The sequence below is a fragment of the Helianthus annuus genome, chromosome 12 (genome assembly GCF_002127325.2).
Source record: "Helianthus annuus cultivar XRQ/B chromosome 12, HanXRQr2.0-SUNRISE, whole genome shotgun sequence".
NCBI classification, from domain to species: Eukaryota; Viridiplantae; Streptophyta; class Magnoliopsida; order Asterales; family Asteraceae; genus Helianthus; species Helianthus annuus.
In genome coordinates, this window is record NC_035444.2 from 64280017 (window position 1) to 64304978 (window position 24962).

The 24962-nt window shown below is 34.1% G+C and overlaps 2 protein-coding genes and 1 non-coding gene across 3 annotated transcripts; 1 reads left to right on the top strand and 2 right to left on the bottom strand.

Annotated features, from left to right (window-relative positions):
• Positions 1-5909: 5909 nt before the first annotated feature.
• On the top strand, positions 5910-5983 carry TRNAI-UAU. Its single transcript has one exon. It is a non-coding gene; the product is annotated as a tRNA-Ile (tRNA).
• Positions 5984-8059: 2076 nt separating this feature from the next.
• On the bottom strand, positions 8060-9896 carry LOC110895210 (transcription factor TCP4). The gene is made up of 2 exons (XM_022142490.2): positions 8391-9896; positions 8060-8316 (listed from the first exon to the last, which is right to left on the bottom strand). Exon 1 carries the CDS (start codon positions 9388-9390, stop codon positions 8416-8418), a length of 975 nt encoding a protein of 324 aa, XP_021998182.1. The 5' UTR covers positions 9391-9896; the 3' UTR covers positions 8060-8316; positions 8391-8415.
• Positions 9897-22686: 12790 nt separating this feature from the next.
• On the bottom strand, positions 22687-23862 carry LOC110893024 (uncharacterized mitochondrial protein AtMg00810-like). Its single transcript, XM_022140148.1, has one exon. The coding sequence runs from the start codon at positions 23860-23862 to the stop codon at positions 22687-22689; it is 1176 nt and encodes a 391-aa protein (XP_021995840.1).
• Positions 23863-24962: the final 1100 nt, after the last annotated feature.

A 24962-nucleotide genomic window follows, 5' to 3' on the forward strand; every position in this document is an offset into this window, starting at 1 on the left:
TTAATTTGTTTTTGACCGTGCCCTCCCAATTCCAACAGTCAACAACGTTTAACTCGATCTCTTTCACTCTTTCACATTGGGTTTTTTTTTGCTTATCATTAATGGGCTACATAAGTAATAAACATACAATCCAAGTTCTAAATATAATGGGCTACGCAAATAATTTTATTTAGGCTATATAAATATTTTTTATAAAACCGGAGGGGTCGAAAACGTATATACCAAAAAAAAATTTTAAACCGGGGGGTCGAAAATATATATACCTAATTTTTTTTGAACCAGGGGGGGCGAAAACGTATAAACCTAAAAATTTCTATACGAAAAATAGATACGTAACACTACTCCGCAAAAAGTTCGGGGGTCGGGCGCCCCCTCCCGGCCCCTCATATCCTGCGCCCCTGATGGAGAGAGTGAGATAGTTTGTTTATTTTTTTAGCAAGTGAAGAAGCCAATATATTTTTAAATTATTGAAACGCTATTTAAAAACTAGGTAAAAGAGAAACTTGCACTCATGTGGGGTACACATGACTAGATTTAATCATGAAAATTAACTAGGTTAGGGACAAAGGGTAGACAATGCAAGGGTTTTAAAACGTAAATGATGATTCTTGTCAATTTAAAAGGTAAAGGACATCCACTAAAATTTGGTATAAACAAGGACAAAAACTATAATTTACCCTAATTATAAAGTGTGTTTTGTGATGTAAGATAATAACATGATTTAGAGCATTCACTATGTTATGTATGGTCGTGCCTAAGGGCATTGATTTATCTTAGATTACATGGTCTAGATTAGTAATGGATCTCTTATATTTGTGTGAGTAAGTTACTTATATTATAAGAAATGGTTGTGAGCATTCTATTCCCTGTGGTTGTCAATTGGAATCAATCAAGTCCCTTTTGCCAAACTTCCGTTAGTTGACCATTCCATTATTTAATGGTGTGAAAGGCAATTTGGTCATTTCACCCAAAGTTGACCCTTTCACAACTTTTTAATCCTCAATCTTCCATGAGAAGCATCATTTCATGCCCTTTATCCCCAAAATCTTCCCCGCCTTCAAGAAAAGCTCCAATCATCCCACAACTCCGACCATCCCACCAACAACAGGTCTGATCATCCTAAACATGAGGCAATACACAATCATTTTGATTACTTTCCACATTATTGGTACAACATAGTGTGTTAATTTTACTTAAAATTGTTGATTTCTTGATGCGTGCCATGTATATAATCTGAAATGTGGTTTGTTTTTCATGGAATTCTAATTGGAATTAGGGTGCAGGTGACCCGATGTCTTATCCTGGTCTGGTTGAGGATGGGAAGGGGGTTCATGATCGAGGTCAGTTTTAGTCATCGAGCATGAAAACAGGGGTACTTGCTTGGTTGTACATATGATGCCTAACTATTACTTTAAAAGGGTTATTTTTGAACTGATCATTTTTTAGGTTTCTGAAGTTAATGATCGGATTTCCCGTTGTTTTGTTATGTAACTTTTATGTACGTATGGTCATTAGGATGATATTAAACTGTTGTGTATGAATGGTGGTCTTTAATTGTGAAATTTAAGTGTTAATGATGCTTATTAAACTGTGCTTGAAGTTATTAAATTGTGTACTATTAAAGTGGATGATAATGACTTTGATGTGCTTAGGATCAATTGTAGCATTTGATTAACTGTGTTTGGGTGTCAATAGCATTTTACAATAATGGATTTAGGCTTTATATTGCGAGTCAGGGATTTAGGAAGTTTGAGGTATGCAGAATTGGACCCTGGAATGAATTCTGCATACTAAATGATTCTTGTACTTTCACCATGAAATGTTTGTTGGTTTATACTTAAATGATTGTTGCATATAAGGTATTGTATGCACAAAAGGCTTTCACCATGAAATGTTGGCTGGTTAAAATGACTGCCACACATCAGGGTACAAGGATTTCACCATGAAATGTTTGCTGCACATAAGGCTTTTACTAGTTCATAGTGATGGTTTGTGGTAGAATTTTAATGGAAGGTATTGTTTGTTTGATAAGGGTGCATGGAGCATAGGATTAGTCTTTTGTATGCAACATTGATAAGTCAAATTCACTTCAAGTTTGATAAGTTAAACCCAATGCAACTTCTAAAGGTCAAACCTAGTTCAACCTCTAAAAGTCAATGTCGGTTCAAGTTATAAAAGCCAAATTTTGGATTCAGCTGGTAATGAGCTGTTGTTAGTAACACCGTTAGGAAATAGATTAGGGAAATTAATTGCCTGCGATGTTTAATTACAAGATTAGGTGATAGTTTTGAAATCTGCAGGGACTGAAATGATAAGTAAAGTTGAGGGGTATTTTAGTTTTCTCACGGACATTTAAGCGGCCATTTAACACCAGGGACTTGATTGATTCTGATTGACAACCACATGAACTGAAATGGTCATTTTTTTTTTCAAATAGGGTCTGTATGTGAGAACGGATGAAAATCACAAGGACATAAATTTTACTTCACTTTTTTTAATATTTTTGAAAATGGTGGTGGGTGGAGGAGAAAAAAAGATAAGAGTGAATTGCAAGAATTGTCCTTTATCTTTATACTCATTTGCAGGCGCTGTCCTTTATGTTTAAAATTGACGAGTTTTGTACTTTATGTTTTCAAATCATACATGTTTTGTCCTTTAGCCCTAACCCAGTTAGATTTTTCTGTCAAATCTGGTCATGTGCAATGCACATGAGGGTAAAATTGTCTTTTCACCCTATTCTTTAAAATTACATAAAAAAGAAAAAAAATATTATATATCATATCTCTCTCTCTCTCTCTCTCTCTCTCTCTCTCTCTCTCTCTCTCTCTCTCTCTCTCTCTCTCTCTCTCTCTCTCTCTCTCTCTCTCTCTCTCTCTCTCTCTCTCTCTCTCTCTCTCTCTCTCTCTCTCTAAAAACTTGCACAAAAGTCAACCAATGGAGGTCCATAATCTGCTTGTAGTGAGAAACCAATCAATCCATTAAATATGTGTGTGCAAGACCTAGAAAAAGTTTGTGAAGAAATAGACCATTTGTGTCTCTTAACAGACACTAATAATAATATTCATAATCATACCACTCATTTTGCTGCAAATCATATCAATCTTTCCACTTCTTTCCCTGTAAGTTAATAAGGATTTTTACTTTCTTGATTTTTGTAGGTTGCAGCTGTAAATTAGCTTTGAATCTAACAAAATTACTTAAATTTCTTCATGGGTTCTTTCTATTTTTGCATATAATCAATAATTCGAACTGGGTTTTGTTTAATTATAGATTTTTTTTAATTTGCTGTAAGTGAATAAAGATTGTTACTTTCTTTTTTTTTATAGTTTGTAGCTGTAAATTAGCTTTGAAATTGACCAAATTACTTCAATTTCTTTCATGGGTTTGTTCTTGATTTGCATATAATCGACAATTGGAGCTGGGTTTTGTTAAATTTTGGATTTTTTTAAAGAATAGGGTGAAAAGACAATTTTACCCTCACGTGAATTGCACATGACCAGATTTGACAGAAAAATCTAACTGGGTTAGGGCTAAAGGACAAAACGTGTATGATTTGAAAACCTAAAGTACAAAACTCGTCAATTTTAAACATAAAGGACAGCGCCTGCAAATGAGTATAAAGATAAAGGACAATCCTTGCAATTCACTCAAAAGATAATGATAAATATATGCAAAATATTATTTATAAAAAAAGTAGTGATTTTAAAAAGGATAAGAGATTGAATGTGAATACTCTACTTCATCCATTCTAAACCTAATACAAATTTTATTTTGAAAATTTTAAACCTTTAACATAACAAATAGTTTAGATATTAAATCTATACTATATAATAAAAGAAACCTGTTTGAGAACACATGTCACTTCCTCATGCCCTCTCTAATAAAAGATAATTAATTTACCAACGAAAACAATCATGTTTTGTAATTGGTTAATCTAAATAATTAATTCATGTGTTACAACCAATCCTAAAACTTTAAGTTAGAATTTTTCGGATGAATTTTATCTCTTTAATATTTTTTACTCTTTCTATATTTTTATTCCCTATCTTTGCTTTATAACTATTAATATAGTTTAATATATATAACTAATAAAACAAAAGTAGTTAAACATGAAAAAATATGTTCGCTTATATTTTTACATTATATATGTTTATTTTATTATCATTGTAATACTCACAATTGGCATATTAAATTTAATTTAATTTAATCAATCCGAACACATTATTATTATTAATAGTTATAAAGCAAAGATAGGGAATAAAAATATAGAAAGAGTAAAAAATATTAAAGAGATAAAATTCATCCGAAAAATTCTAACTTAAAGTTTTAGGATTGGTTGTAACACATGAATTAATTATTTAGATTAACCAATTACAAAACATGATTGTTTTCGTTGGTAAATTAATTATCTTTTATTAGAGAGGGCATGAAGAAGTGACATGTGTCCTCAAACAGGTTTCTTTTATTATATAGTATAGATAATAATAATGTGTTCGGATTGATTAAATTAAATTAAATTTAATATGCCAATTGTGAGAATTACAATGATAATAAAATAAACATATATAATGTAAAAATATAAGCGAACATATTTTTCCATATTTAACCACTTTTGTTTTATTAGTTATATATATTAAACTATTACCGGACTCATAACAATTAACATGTATGAGTTTATATGGACTCTTTTTTATTTCGAAAATTATGTAATTTATAATTCTATATTCATTACATAATAATCTTAATTTTATAGAAAAAGTTATGCAAGTAATATTCATTATTTACATATAGGAAAATTCTAATTTTATAATCAAAGTTGTGTCATCTTTTCAAAGATTTTTATTTTAATTTTAACAAAACTTATTAAAAAATTAAGATCTTTTAGGGAGAAATTTGACAACTTTTAAAATGATTTTTTTAGAAAGAGGGTATGACATGTAGTAAGAGGGTATGTTTAACTCACCCCCAATGACAATTATTATTACTTTTCCATGTTTAACCACTTTTGTTTTTATTTCCGAGTAAACAGTGGCGAAGCTTGAAATTTTTTACGGGGGGGTCGAAAACGTATATACCCAAAAATTTCTATAGAACCGGGGGGTCGAAAACATATATACCCAAAAATTTCTATACGAAAACTTCATATATAACACTACTGGCCGAAAAGTTCGGGGGGTCGGGCGCCCCTCCCGGCCCCTTCAAAGCATCGCCCCTGCGAGTAAAGAAATGATACGAGAATTTTCTGATAAGCTGCAACGACTCTATATCACTTCTGGTTATGCACATGAAGGAGGAGGAAGATGATGACTTCAAGATATTCGAATAATCAGTTATTGGGTCTTGACCTCTTGTGGCCTTCATTTAACTTGAAGCAAATTCACCGTATAATATTAATGGTATTAGAAAATGTTTTTAGGGCTTTTTTACCTTGATTGTTACTTATAGTATTAAAATAAATAGGTGGTAAATGTTTAAAAAATAAACTTAACTAAATTTATAATTGCCACGTGAATGTTCATTTTCTTAAATACATATCTTGATAATTCCATATGTTAACAAATTACATTATACTTTATTCAATTATTATTTAACCATGCAATGCATATATTTTTTAAAACATTATTTTTATTATTAATCATATAACATTACATTTATATTAACTCATTTATGTCAATCTAGCATATAAATATCTTCGTCTTTGTTTTGCATTTACAAGAAATATTTATTATATAGTTTAAATTATTCAACCCGTGTAATACACGGGGAACTAACCTAGTTAACTATTAAAAAGGAAAAGAAAAACAATGTTACCTAAAAGTTATATTACATCATGATTTTACATATGCTAGAAAGGTTAATATGTGTTAGGCATATAACAAATAAATAGAATAACGAATCTTTAACATCAAGGTCCCGTAGCTCAGTTGGTTAGAGCGTTGGTCTTATGAGCCGAAGGTCGCGGGTTCGAGCCCCGCCGGGACCAGATTATTAATTTATGAAGCTTTTTACAATTCTAATTTCTCATCCAACACCAGCCAAAAATTAAAAGATTTTGATGTTTTACTTCTTCGATTGTTGAATTTAAGGTTTCCTTTTAATTGTGGGTGTTGCTAAATGCACTCCTAATTTTTTAAATTTTACTGATTGCACTCCCCCGTTGAACTTTGTAAATAAATACAATCAACCCTTGTATTTTATATTTTTGTGAAAAATTGCATTAGGATATATCCCTATTTTTATAGGGAATCTACATGCCATAATTTGAATATTGAGATATACGTGCCAATACATATCAACGATTCTATGGGGATTTTTTTTTTTTTTTTTTTTGCACTACTTGAAAGGAGCTTAAGAGAGAGCTTGAAAAAACAATTTTATTCAACTTTGATTTTCATCTTCTTCGATGATATAATTCTTTTAAAAAATAGATTGATCATTTATAAGAAAAAAATGAATGCTTGAATAAAATATTAACGACATATAGGAAAAAATGGAATGCTCATAAAATAGAAAAGAACGACTGTTCTTCATCACTGTTGTTAGAGACCACTCTTTTGCATGGATTCTTTCTGTTCTTTTTTAGTTTTGTAACAAAGGAAGTATCAGCCCTTAAAATTAGTCTCAGCCATTAAAATTGATTCTATATCAAATGGCTCACTATTAATAAGCCGAAGGAGTATTAATGTCAATTGGGCTTTTGGGGTGGGTATCCAAAAGACTGGGATTAGTAGACTTTTGTATTACAAGATTCTAGGAGTTCCATACATTATGTCGACAAAGAAAAGAAATAAGATTGTTTATAGTATCAAATGATTTAGATTGTATCGAATTAATAAGGGTCAGAATTCAGCAAGCAAGTGTTGCAGCAAGTAATGAAAATTATTGATGGGATCAATTATATTAAAATATTTTTAAAGGGGTGGAATTTGAAAATTTTTAAAAATAATATTTTTGGAAATGGAGGTATCAAAAGTAAAAATGGGGGTGCATTTAGCCACACCCTTAATTGTCAATGGATTTTTCTTACATTCAAATACTGCTAAGCGTCTCCTTGATTATCAAGAAACCGATCGCTATATGTCGTCATCATACTCAGTAGTCAGTATATCCCAATTCCCACCAATAACAAGGCTAAAGGGTCTGAGGAGAGTAAGATGTAGACAGTCTTACCTCTACCATGTAGGAATATTGAAGCTACTTCCAGTGAGACTCCCGACTTGATACTTGATAATAGTAGTTTTACATCAATTCTTGAACATAAGACACATAAGATTCAACCGATCGCTAAGCTATACATCTATGCTGCAAATAAGTTCTTAATCTGAAAATATATATTAATGGGGATGGTTGCTATGGTTATAGAGAACTAGACCACTAAGTTTGACTATAAAATTTGAACAAGAAAAGACCTTAATTGTTCTCCTAGTTAGATTCGGATCATTACGGGTTCAAGTAGATTGTGGTTAGATTCAGATTTTATTAAATACTACGGCAATAGAGGAATCCACACTTGCTAAGAGTCAAAATTTGACATTAGATTCTAATGTACTTCAGTTTGCCATGGTCATATGGAATCCATTGACATTGTTCTTGTTCTTGTTCCCATAACTGGAGTCAAGTTTTGTGTTTGGGTGTCGAATATGGTGCTCTTAGATTCAAACACGACTAAAGGTTGCTGTTATGGTATAGAGAATCCGAACACAAGATTTCACTATAAAACATTAAAACAAGCAAATAAAGTTTTGATTCGGTCTATATTCGTTTCCACTAATTTTTTGGGTCACCAAAGATTCTTTCTTAACTATAATAGCATCCATGCAAAAACGCCACCAAGTCAATCCTTGCACACTCATGTCTGGGCTTTGCACCTCACTAAAAAAGACGATTCTTACTTGACAACCACGTCATCCACACACGCCGTCTAGGGGCTCTACCCCTCACAGCAAAAAACGACTTTTACATAATCGGCTTTTGGGCGTTTTCCAGTAAAAAAAACTCACCTCCCTCTATACTTCACGCAAGCTCAAAAACGCCCAAAAACATGTCTAGGTGCTCTAAGTTGGGTAACAAACTACTTCCTCTGTTTAGAGGAGTATTTTGATTATAATAAAGCATAATAAGGCAATTGACACAGTCACACATACATGGCCTAAAGACATGAAACCAAAATAATATAAAACAGTGTTTAGAGCTAAACAAAAAGCTCAATTCAAACATGAAAACCAAATCTTGAAAACCTTAATGGATACACTTTTCCATTCAATCTTCAATCCTCATCTCCTGCTTTGCAAGTTACAACAATGTAGATAGTTTTTCCTGAATTTATCAACAACATTTACATAAATTAGATGAAATTGAGAAAAACTAATAAATGGGTATTGTTCTTTTACCTGTTTGAGATAGGATTACCATGAATCAATGTCGCGAATCCGAGGACGCGGACGACGGCCTCTCGGATAGGCCATCGCGTTCCTCTTGTTCACCTTGAATTCGTGCTGGAATACCGAACCCAGAGAAGCCACCAAAACCGGCATTTGGGTGGTGGAAAGCCAGCGTGGGGTGCTGATCAAACCCGAACGCTGGCAACGGGTCGACCCAAGCACGAAACGAAGGTGTGGTACTGGACTGAAGGGGTTCCCTCCGAGAACTGTTTAACAACAATTCATTGGTTATTGTTTGGCCTAATAACGGTTGCAGAAACGGCGTCGTATTAGACTGAGCCTGTGAACTAAACACAAACCCACCTGCATCTCCACCCATAGACAGCATTCTTTGAAACCCACCTGCCGGGTTCTCGGGCCAACCCGACCCATCAAAATAAACATTATTATTACCACAATGACTCTCTTGATTCTCGAAAACCGGATCTTTAAACGATTGAAGAGAAAGCCTCAGATCTTGACTTCCAGGCAAAAAGCTTGAATTTTGATCACAACCCATTTGATTATAACCAATTCTACCATCTGGGTATTGCTCAAAATGACCAAATTCATCTGGGTTTTGAATCTTTTGATCAAATCTTGAACCTGAAACTGACCTAGGGTTTCTTGTTCTTGCTACATTGGTGGGTTTCCACGCCGGCAGCTCAGCAAGTTTATCAATGGCGGTTTTAGCCTTTTTAATAAGCCAGTCAACGGCTTTGCTTGGCCGGTCAAAGCCCAGCCGGTCTTGCACATCATAAAATTGAATAGCAGTGTGAGCAGATAACCGCACACGCCGGTCTCTTGGTCCTTTTGAGGTGCATACTTTGCTGTGCCGGTCTTTTTTACCAGTTGACCGTACAATGTGGCCCCCTTGAACTTCCACAATCTCACCACCACTGTTGCCGGAGGTTTTTATTCCAAATCTTGATGACCCACTTGGTTGTTGTTGGTGATGAATTTGTGACATTTTTTCTGGTGCATATTCTTGTCCGGTGGAGGGTAAAAAAGGGCGTTTTTTGGGTTGCTGTGGTGGTTGAGCTGCCGGAGAAGCTAAATAAGGGTGGTAGGGAGGTGGGGTTTCTTGATTTTGATGGAATTCATGAAGAGTTAATTGTTTTGTTTGAAAAGCTTTAAACTTTTCTTCTTCTTGGTCTTCATCTGGATACAACAGTTGTTTATAAAGATATAGATGATGATTATGATGAGTTGTTTGAGGATCCAGAATCAGACCCTTGTGAGGATCAACAACCTCCCCCTGTTCCAGCGTTTTCAGTATCAAAAAACACCAAAAGTTTAATAAAATTGAATGAAACTGGATCAAGATTCAATCTTTTTCTACGAAATTGGCATCAGATTGAATTTTGCAGGCTAACCCATCTCTTTTTGTTTAAAAGGGTTCAAGAAACAAGAATCTTTAATGGTGGAAAGCAGGGGGGGGGGGGGGTACGTTTGTACCAATTTTTTGGAGAAAGAAGAATAGAGGTGATGAACAAGGGATTAAGTGGGTTTATAGGAGTGTGATGAGAGGGAAAGGGAATATCTACTTTTGTGGGGTCCACTCAAAGGGTTGCAGTGTTTGGAGGCTTTTTTCGGTGTTAAATAGGTTGCTTGTGAACTCATGTCTGACTAAAGGGTACTAGTGTTCTGTTGTGTATAACTAGAAGCCTGCTTTTGAGCATATGGTTACACTTTAACCATATTGTTAGATCCAAAATACCATTTAGTTTGCCAATGTTGGGAGTCTACGAGACATTGTAGGGATCAGCTTGGTAACAGTATCGGTATCGAAAGTATTGATCTCGAAAATCCTTAAAATTGGGTACCAGTACAGAAAATGCTCGGTAAGGTACGGTATCGGTACGTTACATTACGGTATTTGAAGGTAAAACAACGGTACTGTATCGAACCGAAGGTACCGATCTTGAAAAGGCCTAAAAGTGGCTAACGAATTGGTACCGAAAATGATTCGGTATGGTAAATTCAGTGTCGTTACAGTACGGGTTCAATTTTTTGGTACCATTTGCTCATCCGTAAGACGATGCAAGACTATAACCGAGCTTCTGGTGTATCATAAGAGATTTTCATCAACTATGGACTTCATGTCGAACCTACGTGTCGGCAACTTTAGCTATAAATGTTTTCAATGATGTATCTAATCAAGAACGTACCTTTTGTGTTACTTTCTGCTTAGTTTTATAAATTTTAACAACGGGTTTGTGAGTTTGTGGGATTGGCTTAAGAGGATAGCTTGCAGTAAGAGAAACAAGAAAAAACAAATAAAAAATGTGGAGGAAAGAAGGGTTAGATAACGAGTCAAAAAATAATTTGTGTTAAAGTGAGTTGCATTAACTTTCTAACCCTTCTTTTAGTTATGAAATTAACTAAGACCACCCGTAGTGGGGCGTTATTTTTAAAAAAAGTTGAAAAAAAAAAACGCCCCAAAACGCCCCCTCCCCCACTACACTAGGCGTTTTGGGGCGTTACTTTTTGAAAATTTGCATACAAGCGTTTTAATTATATCGCTTAAGAGATAAAGGGTGGCCAATGAGGAGTGGTCAACTGTTTGACTAACCAATTAGCACTATCTTTGTTTTTTTTTTTTTTGTTAATGATTGGAAGGGGCATTATTCCCACTACATCACTTTTGCAATAACGTCCCATGCTGACTGGGATGACACGTGTCGAATAATGTCCCATGGTGGGGGCCCACATGGTCTAATACAAAAGAAATGGTTATAAATAAAGTCTATGATTAAAATAGTTTTTTTTTTTTTTTTGAAAGGCCTATGATTAAAATAGGGGTGCTACTTTCTACACCCCCCTATTTACCTTTTTCACCCCCTCCTCTCACATACTTATAGGTGGGGCCTGCGTGGGACCGACAGTTTTCCTCTCACAAGGGGGGTGTAATCAGAAAGGAGGGGGGGTGTGTATAGAATGGGCCTTAAAATAGTTATAAACAATTTTTCTTAAAGCTTTTCCTTTATAGGCAACCCCTTTTTATGATTTTTAATTAGTTGTCTCTTTTCTTGCTACATGTGCTAAAGAAACAGTAGTTATGTTTTGACTATCGACAAACATACCACTTTTCAAGCCAGGAATGCATACAAACTTAGCTATGTATTCAAAAATTCACTATTGTCTTCATACTATAGATTTTTGGAGCAAAATTCAGGTGGAACTCCAAATTCGTCGTCTCTGGATCTGGATGGTCAAAGAAAGCCGTTTTGCGAGTCCAAGTTCTTGAAATAGAGGTACAAATGGCCCCTTCCTTAGTGAGATTATATAAGCAAGTGACTGAACCAAAATATGTTATTGGTATGGGAGCATGTACAACTATTGGGGGATGAACTTGAATGGTGGAATTATTGTGTAGTCTTAGATCTTGAAAAGTCTGGGCATTTGGCAAAACTTATGGTGCTTTTAAATGAACTTTATTAGCATTCATTTCAAAGGCCATTAGATATACTATTTGACTACACCTCCTCTATGATCTAGGGGTGGTACATTTGACTGAAAATTTACAAAATATTTCCATTATGTTCTACTAAATGTTGGAACAACCCCTTAAGTTCAGGTTGGTTTACGTAAAAACCCATCATTTTCGTCGAGCAATAAATTCATTATCATTAATCAGTAGGTTGAATGGTGTAGCGAAACTGGATCAATAGATGAGAAAGCATCCACAATACAACAAAGAGAGTATGCCACCAATAAGCGTGAATGGGTCATGGTGTACGCCTTCTCTCGTTAAGTATTTATTTTTAAGAGATGGCAAGTTAAGTAGCATGTCAAAGTAGGTTAGGTAACATGTCAAAACAGGTTAACGTTGAAATGGGTCATTGTTTGGTGTGGGTGAACAATGAGATTCTTGCTATTAACTTGACCTGTTTTGTTTTCCAATATTTTTAAAAACTATATATGATTAATTAAAAATAAACCCCTAACAAATCTCGACGCATCCTCTGCTATTAACTTGATCCATTTGACCTATTTTTGATGAATCATGGCCTACGTTGACCCATAAATTAGTTAACATGCCAAAATGTCCACCTCTAGTATATCTTTCATTCATATATTATGAATCTAATATTTTTTGAAAACAACAAAAATTTTTGATACGATGATTTATGGTATCAACTATAGGGTCAACTTTAAGCGATGCTTCAGTCAAACTTATTATCTCCTAACCAAAGAAACCGGGGGTTGGAACCGCATCGAGCGATGGCTTACGGTTTGTTGTGGCCTAACCCATCGTCTCAACTTGGGCAGCTTGGGATATACATAATAATAAACCAGGTACTGGTACAAAGATGTTAGTTGTTGTGAAACCATAGATAAGCACTGATACAAGAGAAGCAATGTACATCTTGAAGTCGTGTTACACACATTCATTTACCAAAGATTAGGTTATCAAGATTTACAACATCAATTATGACATCCGGTTCAATGTACAACCTCTATTGCTTATGGTAAACGTCACTTTTTAAAATTATTTACCTTTGTTGGGTGTTTACGTGACATGGGGAGATACCCGGACAACATTACTTATTGCGAGACAAACACAACAAAATGAATCATTCATTTTTTAAAATACACAACATTAGAACGTGTAATTTTTATTGTAGGTTATGTAAGAATATATTTCTCAACTCGGTTATAAGCCCGTGTATTACACGGTTGAAATCAAATAGTTATAAGTAAAGATTTAAAATATAAAGCAATATTTTTGAAATGCTTTTCGAATGCCTGAATAATATTTGTGACGTTGTGTATGATCAAAATGTGTGATGCTTACCAATTTTATAAATATGAAAACATTTGATTTATCGATTAGAGAAATTGCATCATCAACTTTCTCATAAGTTTAGGGGAGGGAGGGTCACTAGTGAGAGAATTTCATCACTCACAGTATCCAATCATGTTCCGCCATGTCAGCAACCATTTTTCCATCACTCACAACCTTTTTTAGTGGGGTGGTCATCGCTCATCACCACACCCAACAATTTCCCCCCAACCAACAATTACCCTCCCAAAACAAAACAAAACAATAACGCCGTGATAAAAATAACGAAAATTGATTTCGTGGAAGATTAACGCGTGGAACTTTGTTGTGGCGGTGGGAATCACGGAACTTCAACACGTTGAAGTTTGCCATCACGCGTTGAACTTTGCCATCACGCGTTGAACTTTGTCGACCCCGCCTGGCCTTAAGTAGTCACAAGAACATACAACTACATCATCAGTTTTTTCAAAAGTTTTAGTAGTCACAACTACCGTTTTTGTGATATTTTAATAGATTTATATATATAAGAGAGAATATCATTTCAGAACCCTAAATATTTACAGAAATTGCAGAACTCCTAATAAATAAAAATTTTAGTTATATATTTTTATATTTAGGATAATTTTATCATTTATTGTATGTATTTTTATGATTACATACATGTTAAAGAGTAACTTTACCATATTTTATAGAGTTAATTGCTAAATTCGTCCCTGAGGTTTTACACAAATTGCTAGATTAGTCCAAAATCAAGATTTGCTGCTAAAACAGTCCAAAATCAAGATTTCTTTTGCTATTACAGTCCAAAAAACAGACGCCGTTAAATATAGCAGTTGGACTGTTTTAGCAAAACAAATCTTGATTTGGACTGTTTTAGCAGCAAATCTTGATTTTGGACTGATCTAGCAATTTGTGTAAAACCTCAGGGACGAATTTAGCAATTTTCTCAAAAAAAGTGATTTTTTTAACTATTTTTTATATTTAATTTGATATTAATACACCATTAATGAATTTCAATAAAAAAAGTTATAGTAATTTCTTCAAATATAATAAGTGATTTTTTATTTGTTAGTTATTTTTTCCATGTAATTGTATTATCGTTATGTCATCTTAAACTTTAATTATGATACATATTATGCATTTCGAATTTATTAAGTTTTTTTTTTGGTAATTAATATGATATTAATACACCATAATGGAATTTTACAAAAAAAGACTATTCATTTTTTCAACATCATAAGAATTTTTTTTTTGAACGGCAAACAAATCAATCCCGAGCACTCTCGGGGCACCTACTGGACAAACGGAGTACTCTGAGGGTAACCCGAGTCATCCACCACAAATTCCGGGGAAAACCCAGTAACCCACCCGCTCGTAGGCACGACGGTAAAATTACCGGTAAATACATTTTTTTCTTAAATATCGTGGTTAGTGTGAAAAGAAAAAGCTAAGAAACCAAATTAAATTTCTTATGATGTTGCCAATGACCTCTAGCTCAAGTGGTAGGAGGACTTGAGTTATTCTTTGAAGACTCAGGTTCAATTCTCATTTCGTGCAAAAAAGGAGTGAGGAACTTGTGAGCAGTGATAGGAGACCCAGGGAAACCTGGGTTCGATCCTTGAGCCAAACGGGTTTTACCGGTAATTTTACCGTCGTGCCTACGGGCGGACGGATTACTGGGTTTTTCCCGGAATTGGTGGTGGACGACGAGTTACCCTCGGAGTAAAGGTCATTGGCAACATCAAAGGAAATTTAATTTGGTTTCTTAGCCTTTTCTTTTAACACTAAACCACGATATTTAAGAAAAAATGTTTTTACCGGTAATTTTACCGTCGTGCTTACGGGCGAGTGGGTTACCGGGTTTTTCCCGGAATTGATGGTGGACGACTCGGGTTCGATCCTTCACCCAAACAGGTTTTCCCCGGTAATCTTATGATGTTGAAAAAACGAATAGTTTTTTTTTTTTTTTTTTTGTTAAAATTCCATTATGGTGTATTAATATCATATTAATTACCAAAAAAAACTTAATAAATTCGAAATGCATTATATGTATTATAATTAAAGTTTAAGATGACATCACTTATTATATTTGAAGAAATTACTAGAACTTTTTTATTGAAATTCATTAATGGTGTATTAATATCACATTAAATATAAAAAACAGTTAAAAAATCACTTTTTTTTTGAGAAAATTGCTAAGTTCGTCCCTGAGGTTTTACACAAATTGCTAGATTAGTCCAAAATCAAGATTTGCGGCTAAAAGAGTCCAAATCAAGATTCCTTGCTAGAACAGTCCAACTGCTATATTTAACGGCGTCTGTTTTTTGAACTGTATTAGCAAAACAAGTCTTGATTTTGGACTGTTTTAGCAGCAAATCTTGATTTTGGACTGATCTAGCAATTTGTGTAAAACCTCAGGGACGAATTTAGCAAGTTTCTCTATTTTATATGTTATTTTATAATTACTCATATATAAAGTAGTTTTTTTATATATATGTATTAGTTATTACACATAAATATAATTTAGCTATCACACATATGTAAACTACTCTTAAGATGTATGTAATCATAAAAATACATATAATGAATGGTAAAAATACCCGAAATATATAAAAATATATATAAAATGATTGTTTATTTGGAGTTCTAAAAATTATGCAATTATTTAGAGTTTTAAAATGAAACTAACCCTATATATATAGGAGAATGATCCGTTAGGAACCACCCTTTATTGCGAGAACCAATGTGACCACAACCAAAAATACCTTAAAAATTCTAAAAAACACACAATTTTTTTGTATTTTTTTTATAAAAAATCGCTACTTTTCGTCATAAAAAAAAAAACTTTTTTTTGATGACGAAAAGTAGCGACTTTTTATAAATTTTTTTTTTAAAATGTGTGTTTTTTAGAATATTTTTTAGGTTTTTGGGGGGTTTATCTTTATGGTTTAGTTTAGTTTTAGCATTTAGCTTGTAGTATAAAAATTATTAAATCTCTGATGCTAATTATTTATAAAATAAGTAAATAAGTTTAAAAATTTCCTATAATTAATCTTTTTTTAAGTAATATAAATTTAAAGATATTTAATGTTATTATAAATTTAATAACAAATAAAAGCAATATCTTAGATTAAATAAAAACAATTTCAAAAAAAAACAGAAATAACTTCCACTAAAACAAAACAACCAAACCGGATAAACATTATATATATACAGTTAATGAAGGACTATAAATAGTAACTTTATTTTTATAATAATATATACCTTTTTATTATTCTTTTATTTAATATATTATAATTGTTTATTATTATATATACTTTAATAAAATATTTTTATTTATTTTTTCTTTTTTTTTTTTAAAACCATATTTTTCCTTTACCAATTTTTTAATATTTTTTTTCCTTTTATAAACATATATTAATTTATCGATTAATTTGATACCTCTTTAATAAGTTACGTTTATAACTTTTTATATAAAAACTTAAGTACGTAGTTGTGATCAATTTTTCCTTGACATTACGTTATAAATTTTGTTAAAAATAAAGTTGTACTCAAAATAAAGTGTATCATAAAACGATACGATAATAAACATAACCGTTCAAATGGTTTAGCTTTCTAAACAACATACTTTATTTTCAAATCACATTTGTTTTACATTATCATTTGCTCTTTTTCGGCGCAACGCGCAACGTAAAAAAAAACTAGTTAATTTTTAAAACTGATTTGAGATGTGACACTTTAAGATAAACAATTTAATCAAGTTTTAACTCGGGTAAAAAAATCCCTGAATGTAAGAAAAAAATATAAAATATTAAAATGATATTTAATAGTAGAGTTAATTACGTTTTTTTTATCCCTATGGGTTTTTGAAAATAATCATTACAATCCATTAGTTTAAAAATTGTCAAAACAGTACCAATATCTTTAACTTTACTTTCCGCTATCCCCGTTTCTTTGAATCTTACTAGAACACCATCTGCTCCGGCTCCACAACTCTATTCCGATGACTTAATTTCACCACCGCGTCCCTCCGCCGTATAACCGTCAACGGGATCTCCTCTATCACCTCCACCGCTGTCAGATCTGTCTCCATCAACTGGTAACACTAGAATTGAAATCGCCGACCACCTAACTTTCCCCCATCTCAATCGAAATCGTTGGCCACCTAATTTTCCCCATCACAATCGACGTTAGTGGGAAAACTTGAGGCCTACCCAAAAAATTTGAGGGGATGAGATGAAATCTGGCGGTGCCATGTGTAGTGGTCGGAATTGGTAGAATTCATTGCTAGAAAATGAGTTGGCCGATGATTTGTTTGAAGAGAATGACAATGGGATGTGAGGGTAAGAGTGGGTGGCAGTTTGATGACAGTGGTGGGCAGAATGGGTGGTGGAGGTGGCCATCATTCAAGTATGTGTGTGTGGTGGTGGAAGATGTTGAAGATGGATGAAGTGGAGAGTGTGTGGAGTCGGAGCAGGTGATGTTCTTGCTGGATATGAAGAACAACGAGAGTGAAGAGTAAAGTGAAGGATAGTAGATAGATAAAGTTGTTAACCACCATTGTTGGTGAGTTGAAGGTGTAAATTGTGAAAGTACTGGTACTGTTTTTGCAATTTTTAAACTAATGGACTATAATAGTTTTTTCAACAAACCACAGGGATGAAGAGCGTAATTAACTCTTTGTTTCTTTATATTGTAGCGTTAATAAAAGGGACATTATTGTCATTTCAAATAAACTATAATAATAATAACTAGATGGCGTTAGTGAGTATGGACTTTAATTATATATTATATATTATAATTATAAATTAGCAAGTTTTCAGTGCATAACAAGTTGTACATTGTGCTTTGTACCTTTTTAAAAAAAAAAAGTTGATTTTTTTACTTTTAACCCAAATGTTTTTATCTTTTGCAATTTTAACACTTTATAATTTGTTTTTTTAACTTTAACTCAAAACTTTTCATTATTTGCAATTTAACTTCACAACTTTTGTCACTTATACTTTTCATCTTCCGCAAATTTTCGTTTTACGTATAGTTCTAAACTTTTCGAGTTAATACGACACAACGTGCATGTGTGGTTCAACGTTTTTGCCTCTATTTTTCCATGTTTGACAGGTTTGTCGCAACACGCATATCCTAGGTCGAGTTAGTGTTGGTGGTCGATGACGGTTGTGTGACATTAGTACTATCTGACACCGTTTTACTCCCCGCTGCAACGCGAGGTGTGCTTTGGGGGTTTTTCAAAGAAAAAAATGGTTATGCATATGGTTGTCGTAACGTTGCCTTTGAGGGTTTTCCAAAAAAAAAGATTTTTTTTTTTTACTTTTCACTCAAAAGTATTTCATAAATTACTTTTAACCCAAAACTATTTGTTTTTTTACTTTTAACCGAAAACTTTTTATCTTTTGCAATCTATTCTCATAACTTTTTTTACTTTCAACTTTGGTCCTTTATAGTTTCATTTTTCGCAAATTTTTCGCTTTATGCTTGGTTCTAAATTTTGTGACTTAACACATCGCAACGTGTGTCTTTGGCTTAACGTTTTTACGTTTCGTTCTAAATTTTGCGAGTTAACACGATGGAACGTGCGCGTGTGGGTGAACATTTTCTATCGTCTATTTTTCCCCGTTTGATAGGCTTAACATAACGTGCGGGTCCTAGATCGACTTAGTTATAACTAAAGAATCCCCGCCGCATTGAGGCGGGTCGCAATCCTAGTTGTTACAAAAGTGAAATTACAATTTTAAAAAATGGTTGTAATGGTTATTTTAAAAAAATCATATGGACGGAAAATATAACTAACTTTTAATAGTTTGTATCGAAAATAACTTATTTAATATTGTATTTTAGAGATTTGGGAGTTAAAATTTTTTGTAAGGTGAAGTATAACGGTGACATGTATCCAAATTTATAATTTTTTATCAGGTGGTGGAAGATTTTTTATACATAAACCTGAGGTACGATATTAAATATAATTTTGTATTTAATCAAGTGGAATAAAGTTACAACGCTTTTCTTGGATTTTTCTTTCTGATTGTGGTCAACTGATAAGTTTTTTAGATATTATCTTTTAGATTTTTTTTTTTAGTTAAATAGCTTTCTTGCATGATTAGGGTTGTCTTTACCTTAAATAAACAATATTAGCCATAGTACTATTACACGTAATAGTTTTATTATTTTAAAAGGTCAGTGATCATTGTTCTTGTTGGACAAAATCCATCTGGACCCAACCAACAATTTATATTACGATAATGATTATGACTTGCATCAGATTATGGAACAAGATCCAAAAAATCGTTCATCGATCCTTGAAAAGTGAAAAAAAACTTATTCTTTAAGGTTAACCTACTAATACAACTAGTAAACCCGGACTCAATTAACATGTTTACAACTAGGGCCGGCCCAAGCTTAAGTATTTTGAGGCTTGTGCTTTGGGCTACCAAATTAATGGGCCTTCTACTTTAAAAAAATATATATGATATTTGGGTTAGACTGAACTTATCTTTACACATACAAAAAATATATAAACATACAAAAATAAAAACAAAATTAACTTCACAAAAAATAAATCAATTAGTTTATTTTGCCGGTCCCAAGGCCAGGTAAATGAGAGTTTTCTCAAATAATGTTTTTTTTATTTGGAAAAAGGCCTTGAGTTTTTAATTCGCTTTAGGCCACCAAAATGGTTGAGTCGGCTCTGTTTACAACTTGATTACACTCTGCCAATTACCCGTTTGTCTTATTTACATAAATTAATTAAATAGGGTTGTGTTCGGGCTACACGATTTGAGTTGTGTACGGTTATTGTTGATGCCTTTAATGCATATAAATATTGGTTGTATGGAGGCTCGTCAATTCAACCCGTTAGCTCACAAGGCCGCAAACCAACAAACCCTCCAACCTGACATGATTGTCACCCTAGTTATCGTCCTCTAGTTTATAGCTGATTATCATGCTAATAAGAGATGATATATGATAAAACTTTTGGTTTCAGTTTCTTTTTTACTAAGGAAGAAAACTAGAAAGCAAATAGAGCCTTTTGATCTAGTGAGTTGTCTTCATCAACCTTCAAGCAATTGTCACCATCTCCATAGTAGACACCTTTTGTGTGTTCTAAAATAATTGATTTTAGTGTTTAAATTGGCAGAGAGATTTGCAGCGTTAGAGGGGACCATAAGCCAGAAAGAAGTACCAAAAGTTGTTATTTATTGACAAACCTTACGAACTCCATGGTTAATTTGAGTAGTTGGTTGTACCATTAAGTACCACTCTCAATGCACAAACTCTACCCTCTCTCTTCTACCCTAATCATGAATCAAGTTCTTGAAATTTAGACTTAAAACTTAATCTAAAGAGAACGATACTTGAAGGAAAAAAAAGGAGAAAAGGGTATTACGCTTTACTAAGAAAGAATTAAATTCTATTTTTTTTTCTAGCAACATGGGTTTTTAACAAACATCAAGAAGATGAAACTAAATACATGGAATTTTAACTTTTAAGATTTGATCATATTAAAATCAAACGTAGCTAGCTATCTAAGGTGTTCTAATACTTCAGGTTTGAATCGATTTCCTCCACACAATTGTTTGTTGTCTTCTTACAATAACAACAACCGAACCCAATAAATCTTACCTATAACATTAGTATGATCTGGGAAGGGTAGGATGTAGAAAACCTCACCTCTTATCACCAATGAATACACCAATTTTCTCAAAATGCACCGGCAAAAATACTTGTAAATGTCTATGATAAACTGCTACAAGAGTTTGTCAAGCAACATATTAGTTGTTTCGCTTTGTGTCGTCGGCAATGGGGTTGTATAGAGGAGTTTATCGAATCGAATATCGAATTGCTAGAATCGAATGTTTCGAATAATTTATTATTTTTTTTTTGCTTGAATTCTTATTCGGTTCGAATTCGATTAAGAACCAATTCAATTTGAATTCTTATTCGAATTAAAATCCCCCAATTCGAATTCAATTAAAAATTCGAATTCGAATCGAATTCGGATAAATTTGAATAAAGTCGTTTTCATTCAAATTCAATTATAATATATAATAAATTTGTTTAAATTATGAGCTTGTAATGGGTTTGGTAATAAGCTATATTAATACTTAGAATAAATTTTAAGATTAATTTATACTATAGCCCAACAAAAGTTATATATGTTTTATATAAAAATAATAAATAAATATCTATAATTTTAATTTGAATTTCGAATCGATTTATAATTATAAATTCGTATTCGATTTATTGGACTTCAAACGAAACGAATTGTTGATAATCAAACCGAATTAAATCAAAATTTGAGTTCGAAACGAATTCTGAACACTAGTAAAGTTGTATGGTTTCTTGGTTTTCTTATGATTTCTTGGTTTTCTCTCATGTAGGAATGGTATGGTGGGCTAGCCATATGGCCCATATATGGTTGGTTGACCGTTGACATGTGGATATTATTAATAGGGTTGTTCATGAGCCGAGTCGAGTCGAGCTAGGGCAAGCTTGGGCTCGGCTCGATTATAAACCGAGCTGGCTTGGCTCAGCTTGGACTTGAAACCGAGCTGAAAATCTAAGCTCGGGCTCGCCTTGGTTTTAAACCGAGCTGGCTCGGCTCGACTTGGTTTGGCTCGATTTTAAAAATAAAAATTAATACATAGTTCTCAAAATTCAGTATTCTAAACTATTATTCAATACTTCAAAAAAAACATATTCAAAATAACTTCAACCTAATACATTAGAAGCCAAAATCACATTCAACAACGCAAAATAAGTTTTATATTTCAATTAAATATAATATTTGTTCATTAGCACGACAATCAACCTTTAAATATGTTATAGATATCAAACTACAAGCCTAAATACATGTAAATAATAATCACTTTTTTGTAATATATTATATGTATATAAAAATAAAATATATTATAAGTAAAATAATTCGAGATAAGCCGAGCCGAGCTACCAAGCGAGCCATGTATATGTTATTTCCCTTTTACAGCAATTCTCTTTTATTAATGTTAATAGGTTAGTATGATGTTATTTCCTTTTTACATTAATTCTCTTTTATTAATGTATTTGAATTTAAATTCCGGTATTTACTAGTAGATATTATAATAGGTAGCGCTGTATTTAAGTTAATGTTTACTATGATGTAGGTTCCATTATTGTGTGTATATATATACTTTTTATATGTAAATATACAAAGGCTTGTGCATCCATACATGATACATGACTAGACGAGTAAAATGGCGAAAGGCACTTGTGTAAGTACCTCCAGATTTGACAAGTTGGATACCTCAATATTGTGATAAAGCTAATTCTCTCTGAATAATCAAGAGAGATTTGAATGTATTATATACTTGAATAACATTATACAAACAAACAAACAAGGAAACAAATAATTACAAATCAATCTACATAACTACATAATCACTAATTGATACACAATAAATGTGGAGAAAATAATGGGATTTGATATTATCTTTTATCCCCCGTCAAGCGAAACGGCAGAGGATGAACGCGAATAAGATCCCGAAAATGTTCAAATTGAGGTCGAGGCAAGCTCTTGGTGAAGATATCCGCTAGTTGAAGCTTGGTAGGAACGAATTTGGTATGAAGCTTCCCTGACATTACGAGCTCACGAACAAAGTGGTAGTCCAGATCGATATGTTTAGCCCGTTTGTGAGAGACGGGATTCTGACTCATAAATAAAGCACTCCGATTGTCACATAAGAGAGTCGGACGAGAAGGCGGAAGTGTTCGTAACTCTTGTAGTAAATGCGTTATCCAGACAATTTCAGCAGCTGCATTAGCCATGGCCCGATATTCAGATTCGCAGCTTGATCGTGAAACCGTTGGTTGCTTCTTTGCACTCCATGAAACTAAGTTACCACCTAGAAAGATTGAATAGCCATAAGTAGAACGTCTCGTTTCTATACACCGTGCCCAATCTGCATCAGAGTAACCCAAAATGGTGGAGGAGGTAGGACGAGTGAAGACAAGACCGTGAGAAATGGTGCCTTTAACATACCGAACGATCCTCTTAACTAGTTGAAAATGTTTTTCAGTTAGAGCATGCAAATGTTGACAAGCTTGGTTGACCGCATAGGCCAAATCAGGACGGGTAATGGTTAGGTACTGAAGAGCGCCAACAAGTGATCGGTAAAGGGTAGGATCATCGAAAGGAACACCATCCGATACGAAAGTATCCGAGGTGGAGAGTGGTGTTGGAACGGGTTTGGCATGAGTGAGACCAGCACGAATAACGATATCGTTGGCGTATTTGGTTTGAGTAAGAACGAGACCATCATTGGTATGAAGGACCTCAAGACCAAGAAAATAGTTTAATGAGCCGAGATCTTTGATAACAAACTCCTGATGTAGCCGATTTATGAAGACAGTGAGCAAGGAGGAGTTGTTGCCGGTGAGGATAAGATCGTCAACGTAAACTAGGAGGTACATAAGAGATTCTCCTTGAGTGAAAACAAAGAGAGACGGATCCGCTCGGCTACAGGTGAAGCCGTAGGAGATGAGAAAGGAGCTGATTCGTTGGAACCACGCCCTAGGGGCCTGTTTTAGACCGTAGAGAGCGCGATTCAACTTGCACACATAATCCGGATGCTTCGAATTTGCAAAGCCGGGAGGTTGTTCCATATAAACGGTTTCGGACAAAGAACCATTTAGGAAGGCATTATTGACGTCTAGTTATCGAAGTGACCAACGCTTGATGACGGCTAATGATAGAAAAATGCGAATGGTCGATGCCTTAACAACGGGGCTGAATGTATGGCTGAAATCGAGTCCCGGGATTTGCGTTAAACCTTGTGCAACGAGACGGGCCTTATGCCGATCGATTGACCCGTCAGAACGGTACTTGGTACAGAAGACCCACTTTGATCTGACAACATTGGTGGAGGCCGGGCGCGGGACAAGAGTCCACGTGCGGTTTTGTGAGAGAGCTTGAAGCTTAACAAGCATAGCATCCATCCAATGTTTATGTTTTGAGGCACTTTTGAAACCTTTTGGATCAACAGTGGAGAGGAGAGAAGCATGCAAACATGAGTGCATGATATTAGTAAGGTAAGAGGTATGCTTGGGGTTGGGTTTGAAGGTGCCGACTTTGGATCGAGTTACCATATGGTGTGTTGGTGCCGGTGAGGTAGGAACAATGGGTGGATCGGAGGAACCGGTATCGGAGGGCGATGGTGTAGTAGGAGTTGGAAAGGTGATTGGTGACGAGGCAGTGGAAAAGATAGGTGAATGGGTAATTGGTTCAAGGGCAGGTTCGTGGTTGGTGGGTGGTGCTGATTGGACAGAGGGTTCTTTGCAAAGGGAACAAGATGAAGGTGGAGTGTGGGGTATGGCTGAAGAGGGGCTGCTCGTGGAAGGAGGGGAATGGACTGGGGAAGTAATTTCGGGTAAGGTGGATTCATGGAAGGTGGATAAAAAAAGGTTGGCAATGTTCGTGTGGGAAGAATTGTCTTTGCAAGGAAAGAATGTCTCGTCGAAACGAGCATGTCGAGTAACGTACATACGAGACGTGGAGGGATCGAAACATTTGTAACCTTTATATTGAGGGGCATACCCCATGAATATGCATGGGATGCTTCGAGGGGAAAGTTTGTGAGGAGCATAGTCTTGTAGGTAGGGATACACGCAACACCCGAAAACGCGAAAGTTGGCATAATTGGGTGTGGTGGAAAAAAGAATTTCGAATGGGGATTTTTCATGCAAGACTTTCGTGGGTAGTCGAT

Excerpts from the sequence above, each read along its gene's own strand:
- LOC110895210 (XM_022142490.2), bottom strand. The coding sequence starts at position 9,390 with ATGTCACAAATTCATCACCAACAACAACCAAGTGGGTCATCAAGATTT.
- LOC110893024 (XM_022140148.1), bottom strand. The coding sequence starts at position 23,862 with ATGGAACAACCTCCCGGCTTTGCAAATTCGAAGCATCCGGATTATGTG.